This window comes from Condylura cristata, unplaced genomic scaffold (assembly GCF_000260355.1).
Source record: "Condylura cristata isolate star-nosed mole 26May11 unplaced genomic scaffold, ConCri1.0 scaffold00033, whole genome shotgun sequence".
Taxonomy (NCBI): Eukaryota; Metazoa; Chordata; class Mammalia; order Eulipotyphla; family Talpidae; genus Condylura; species Condylura cristata.
This window is the reverse complement of record NW_004567134.1, coordinates 14,126,017-14,132,218: the sequence shown is the minus strand read 5'-3', so window position 1 is coordinate 14,132,218 and position 6,202 is coordinate 14,126,017. Positions and strand designations below refer to the sequence as shown.

Sequence of the window (6,202 nt, the reverse complement as noted above, 5' to 3'; positions counted from 1 at the left end):
TGACTAAAGGTAGGTGCAGATCAGAGATGAGGAGGGTGAGGGCTGGGAGAAAGCAAGTCACACAGCTGGTCGAGAGCAGGGTCAGGAATAAAATCGAAGCGTCTCGACTTGTAACCTGACTTCAGGTCTGAAGGACTCATCGGACTGTGTGACTGAGTGGTCCCATCTGATGTCCATCCTCCCATCACCCCTGGGGCCAGTCCTCTCCATCACCTGTTCTCCGCCCTCTGCCCCGACAGCCCTGAGGCTCCAGGACATTCCACTCGCCTTCTCTGCCTCCGCCAGCCCCAGTCCAGCTCCCCCTCAAGCGGCCTGCGTCCTGGTCACTGCTGGGTTGCTTGGGCTCACTTGTCCCGTTCTTTCCCTTAGCCTTTGCTTCTATGGTATAAAACAAGAATAAGTCCTCTGTCCTTGTCTGCTGCCCTCGGGAACTAGCCGGCGGGAAATACGGCTCCGTGTGGCAGCCGAACGCCCATGCTCGGACTCCGGCTCCCCCACTGCCGTCCATCAGGGAAACACAAATCTCTCTCGGGCCCATGTGCGCACATTGGGATACTGGGGGGAGGGAGAAGCGTTGGGAAATCCTCTCAGTGAAGGGTGCCACATCAGCAGGGAGGGAAGGCACAGGAACACCCAGGGGAGCCCGCACCGCGCAGTGGCTGCGTCAGCTTCTATGGGAAAGACTGTCTGCAGCTGCTGGGTCTCCAGTGGGAAAGCCACAGAGCTTCCCCAGGAGACTCCAGCAAACCACCCCATCAAGCTGCATAGGGACACTTGTGGCCCCACTCCCACCACCAAAGACAGCCTGCGGCCAGGGTTACCTGATTTCTTCTTGACTTCCTTTGTGGTTGAGAGGGAAAAGCTCAGGCAACTGGTAGTGGACTCGTAGACTAGCTGGTAGGGTGAGTTCACCCCTATGGCTGACATGTTCATGAGGGACTCTGGAACGGAAGAGAGAGGGCTACGTCTTTCAATTTTTTAATTAAAAAAATTTTAACCAGAAACATTAGCGTGGACTGTTTGTTCTAGTAGTACACCATCTATTCTAAACAACCAGATCCCGGGGGAAAGACTTTTAAATCCACAAGTGTGTTCAGAGTACTTAAGGGAAAGCTTTAAGGCTCCTTTCTGTAGCTCGTCTGCCTCTCATAACTCTCAAGAGTGAAGTGACACTGGACAAGCCAGCAAGGAAGGCAGATGTGAGGGCGGAAACAGGACTGGTGCACTAGGCCGAGAGAAAGGAACTCGGGACAGGTGAGGGGAGATTGAAAGCCGCCTATTTCTCCTTATCCGGCCATGGAAATCAGCTCTTCAACAGCAGATCAGTCTCATGCACGCTCACACTGTCTTGTGCAAAATCATTTGATATCTGACCACTTAAGAATTAAAAGTCTCTCCAACTGCTAGTGGAAAATTGTGATTATTCTCACTAAATTGTTTGTTTATTCTTCCCCCAACAGGGTCATTTGAGTGGGCAGGCATGAAAGCATTGTTAGGAATCAGTAAGGGATTCTGTTACCACAATCCACGGTGATGGAAAATGGTAAGCCTGACCTCGAAAGCAGACAAAAACAAGAACAGAAACTAGTCATTGATGATGCAAACACGCACGCATACCTTCACTCGTGATCCAAATGCTGAAATTAGAACAACTTTCAATATCGTAAACTTAGCAGAAATGAGGAAAACTACCAACAGCCCAGGCTGACAAAGATGGACGCAAACCCGCCAGCCCCGCTGAGGCGGAGGAAAGTCTACATGGAGAACACTGTTTAGCAAGAGCTGGAAACATTGCGATCCTCCACCCCAACAGCCCTTCTCTAGGAAAATTAATCTTAATAAGCAATGCTACAAGTAAGCATGAGAAGCACAAAGTTGCAGATGACAAAGCACGTTCTACCAAATGACAGACACTCGGCGTCCAGTTAATGATGGACCATGCACTTCGGGAGTCGGCACCCCTCGAGATGGTGACCGTCAAAAGTAGAAAGCCGTGTTGGAGAACATCGTTAAGTAAACTGAGAAACAAAAGCTGCAGTGATCTTCATGTAAATACATAAGTGTGTACGCATGTGTCTGCGTGTGTACACACATGCAGAGCGTGTGCATGACAGGGAGGCCACAAGGAAACTGCTAAGTGCCAAGGAGCGTTAGGGGGAGCGGGCAGGCCACTTGTGCCGCTGCCATGTGTGACTGAGTGACACTGCCACAGACTGACAGGCAGGTTGCGCTGCGCGTGGGCCCTGGGCGCGGCCCCGCAGGCCCTGGCAGGCAGCCGCCTAAGGGTGATGGAGATACCAGCTTCGCAAGGGTATGTGGTCACCACGCTGAGGGAAGCCCCTCCAGACTCGGGGCAGCAGTGGCCCCTCGCTGTCCAGTGGTCCAGAAAAGCAAAGTGCATGCAGAAAGTCGAGCCGGAATCTTCTTTTGAGCGGCCTGGGGAGGCGACCCGAAGGCAAGTCTTTCTAGGATGAATGGTTTTCCAAAAGAAATGCTGACACCTTCGTTTATAGTCGTCATTTAGATTTTTTCTTCTACTAACCTTGTTTAAAGCAATCCGCGTCTAAAACAGGAGTGTCAGAGAGGGCAAGATTTCCGCGGGGCCGGAAGGCCATGCCGAGGCGGCTTCCTCAGAGCTCTGCTGCTGCCTCACAGGACCCCGAAATCACGGCGAGTCAGCTCAGCTCTCTGCAGAGTCTCCCCCAAGAGGAGCCGCGACCCCGGAGGGCCGAGCGTCCCCAGCGAGCCTGGGTCCCGGGCCAGTGCCACGCGCCCTGTCCTGCCGGGCTGCCACCACCAGCCCTTCCCCCACAGCTGCGGCCCTTGCGGTCACCGCAGTCAACAGTGGGTGGCCCCGAGCAGTGGAGCCGCAGAGCAGCCGCTTCAGAGGGAAGCTCCCTTGTGTAACAGTGGGGAGCTGGGAGTGTTTGCAATTTTAGCTTCGAAAAGGAAGCAAAACTTAGCAAAACAACCTGCATCGAGTGTTTAACAAATCTTGTGTCTGTGGCTACTATAAGCACGTGTTCATTCTTCCAAGAAATGAAACCACGTGTCGATGAGTGTCCAGGTGGTGTGATTTCCTCTCTCCTGAACGGTGTACAAGAGCCAACAACACACTTTGTTTGCTTGTTTTGCAGGTTTGCCTTTTGCAAAAATATCCCAGGGCTTTAGTGATTTTTATGTTTGGCCCTTCAACACCCGCGTCAGCCTTCCTCCACAGAAACATGTAGCTGAGACCCTTCCTCCTCAGCGGCTGATGGCGTTCACGCCACCTCAGTCACGTGGCCCCCCCGGGAATCATGCCTCCCCACACCTGCGCTCCCCAGACTCGCTCACCCAGCCTGCGTCTGCCCTTCCTCTTCTCACGGCTGCGTGTGTGCACTGAATGCACTTCCCGTGACAGCGTAGCCCTGCTGGGCCCTCCCTGGTGGTGCAACGGCAAAGCGCAGCCCCATGAAGCTCACTGCAGCCACCTCACTGTGAGTTTGATCTCCGGCCACAGAAGATACCCACAGGGCGCGGCAGACCTCTCCTGACCCGCCCCCCCCCCCCGGCTGTGAGCTTCATCGCTCTGCCTGTCCTGCTCCCCACTCCGTCTCTGGTGAACCCTCTCACACCCCTGCACCTCTGGTCTGTGTCCCAGTTCTGTTTGCAGAAATAAATAAATCTTTAAAGAAAACAATAACATCGCATTGCCTTGCATCCTTCCAAGCTTTAAGTGGTATCACACAAAGGCAGCCCTCTACAACCAGCTACCCCCCCCCTCTTCCTCTGCTCCACATTATGAAGGGTTGGGGGTCGCAGCTCCTCACTCTCCCACCAAGCGATTCTCTGATAACAGCGAGTGCCCTATGGTTCAGCTAAGTGTCGGACACCATCTGCCAGGAGCGTGTCCCCACCCACGGTGAAGGGCGTAGTCCCTCAAGACTGCCGCCTCCCTCCAAACAGCGTGGCCTCAGGTGAGCACGAACCCACGATGGCCACGGCCAGGCCGGCAGGGCTCAGAGTAACACTCATCTGGGGCAGAGTGGGAAGGGAGAGACACCTCACCCTGCAAATGCCACAAGATGGCTCTTTGTAGGAAGCATACCAATTTACACCCCCTCGTCCCCCGCAGGGCTTGGGTACCCCGTTTCTCCACCTCACCTGTTGAAAGGGGGACTGGCCCTTTCCACCGCAGTCTTGGGGGTGTGGTCTGAACTCACCCCTGAGGGCTGAGGCTCGGGGACTCACCTTTCCACAGCTTTCCAACGTCGTGGCTGTCTTTCCCGGCTGCACTGATGAGGTAGTCGAAAGCCATCTCCTTGGCGTTGAGGTGGAGCAGCTGGCTGGCCTCCACGAAGCGCCGGGTGACGTCCCTGGGGTTGGCACCTAGGAAGAGGATCATCCCAGGCGACTCATGGTCCCCCGCGTGGGCCAAGTGCCTCAGAGAAGGACCGCCACGGCGGGCCAGAGGGTTCAGAGGAGAGCTGTTGCAGGGGTGAGGGGCTCCTCAAAGGGGCTCCCAGGGGTGAGGGGCTCCCTCAAAGGGGCTCCGCTCAAGACCTGGCAGGCCGCACTTGGCGCTTTCACCTGCTTCCTTGCTCGCCCCCACCCACGGCTGCTGCTGGGGCTGTTGGTTGTTTTTGTTTTTTTTTGATCCAGCCCCTTCATCTTACTGATGGGTTTCTAGGGCCTGACTTTGAACTCGGGATGACGCCCCTCCTGTGGACGGACCCCCGTTCTCACAACACCCCCTGGTTGGCCCTGCGGGACACTGTCTCGCTACCCTGGTCAGCCCACTCAACTGGCACCGTCACCCCTCCCCCAGGGCTGCTTCTCCCCCCTCAGCATCATTTCCGGAAGCCCCACCCCTGGCGCCTCTGACCTGGCACCCCCTCTCCACAGCCCGCTTTCCCATCTGGGCTCAGCAAAGTTGAGGGGATGGGAGGAAAATGTGGGGAACAGTGGGTGAAAGGCGGCTTCCTGGGGGTGGGGAGGACTGTGGTCCTCTGGTGGCATCCTGCCCAGCCCCGGGGAGAGGACGCTGCCGGCCAGGCTCACCACACACGGACTCCAGCATGGCCTTCATCTTCAGGGTGAGGAGCTCCGTCAGCAGGTGGATGGACTGCTGCTGGAACCGGCGCAGGGTCTCCTGGCCAGGGGACACCTGGTGGCTGTGGGGGGCGGCGGGGAACTTGGCTGGCGGAGTGGACACCGCGGGCGGCGGGGGCGCGGCTGGCGCGGTGGGGGGCGCCTTCTTCTGTGGGGGGGCCGGGGGTGGGGCGGCCTCCACCAGCACCACCGGCGGGGCTCCGAGGCTGATCTCCAGGCCCGTGATGCTGGAGGCTGTGGGCACCATGGGGTCGGTGATGAGCTCCTCCCACGTGAGCTCAAAGATGTTCCGGATGCCCTTTGGGACGGAAACGCCGGCATTGCGGCAGACGATGAGCAGCTTGGAGATGTGGGCCAGCAGCTTGGGGGCGGTGGCCGTGTACTGCTGGTACAGTTCTCGGTTGCTCTTGAGGTCCGTCATATCGCTGGGACACGCATGCCGCTAGGTGATGCTGTCCATCGTGGACAACAGGGACTTCCGCCGTCAGGAGTCAGCGCCCCGAGAGGTGGAGGAGAGTGAAGTTCTTCACTGTGGTGAGGTCTGAGGCAGAAGTGCTGAACCGGCTCTTCGGGTCATTGAGGGGATGGCGTGGGCAGGTCCTACCTGGGGAAGAGGAGAGAGTCAGTCACTCTCCCTGCAGCAGGGCAAAGGGTGCCCTTTCGCTCCCAGGTGCACCAGCAGGCAGCCCAGACTGGCCTGGCCGGGCAGTCTGCGGAGGCCCTGGGGAGGCCCAGGCTCTAGGAATGAGTCCAACTGTCCTCTGTATTCTCTTAACAATCTGATCTTTTCTTTTTCTGCCGAGCACTCAGGGCCAGGCCCTGGGGGCGGAGGAGGGAAAGGATGGGAAAGGGTGGGGGCCCAGCTGCCTTGTAATTCTGAGGGTAGGAATCTGCTTGATGTCTATTTATAAAAACCTTCAAAAAACAAGAGCTGGTCCCTGCAGGACAGCGATGGGGAGGTCCCGGTTGCAATGCCAGGTGGGCACGGAGTTATTCAACATGCAGAGTCAGGGAAGCCCGGAGAGCAGGAGCTGGGAAGTGACACTGACCGATTTACCGATCAACCAGCTTTGCATCCTGGAATGACTCCTGCTTGCTCATGATGAAT

The 6,202-nt window shown here is 57.0% G+C and overlaps 1 protein-coding gene across 1 annotated transcript in view; it reads right to left on the bottom strand.

The window, feature by feature from the left end:
- Window positions 1-5,515, bottom strand: part of LOC101633364 (chromosome unknown open reading frame, human C3orf20) — a 26,784-nt gene extending 21,269 nt beyond the window's left edge. The window contains exons 1-4 of the mRNA XM_004692213.1: window positions 5,047-5,515; window positions 4,595-4,600; window positions 4,234-4,371; window positions 822-941 (exon numbers count right to left, since the gene is read on the bottom strand). Coding sequence (XP_004692270.1) covers window positions 822-941; window positions 4,234-4,371; window positions 4,595-4,600; window positions 5,047-5,515 — 733 coding nt within the window. The remainder of the gene's footprint in view (window positions 1-821; window positions 942-4,233; window positions 4,372-4,594; window positions 4,601-5,046) is intronic.
- Window positions 5,516-6,202: the final 687 nt, after the last annotated feature.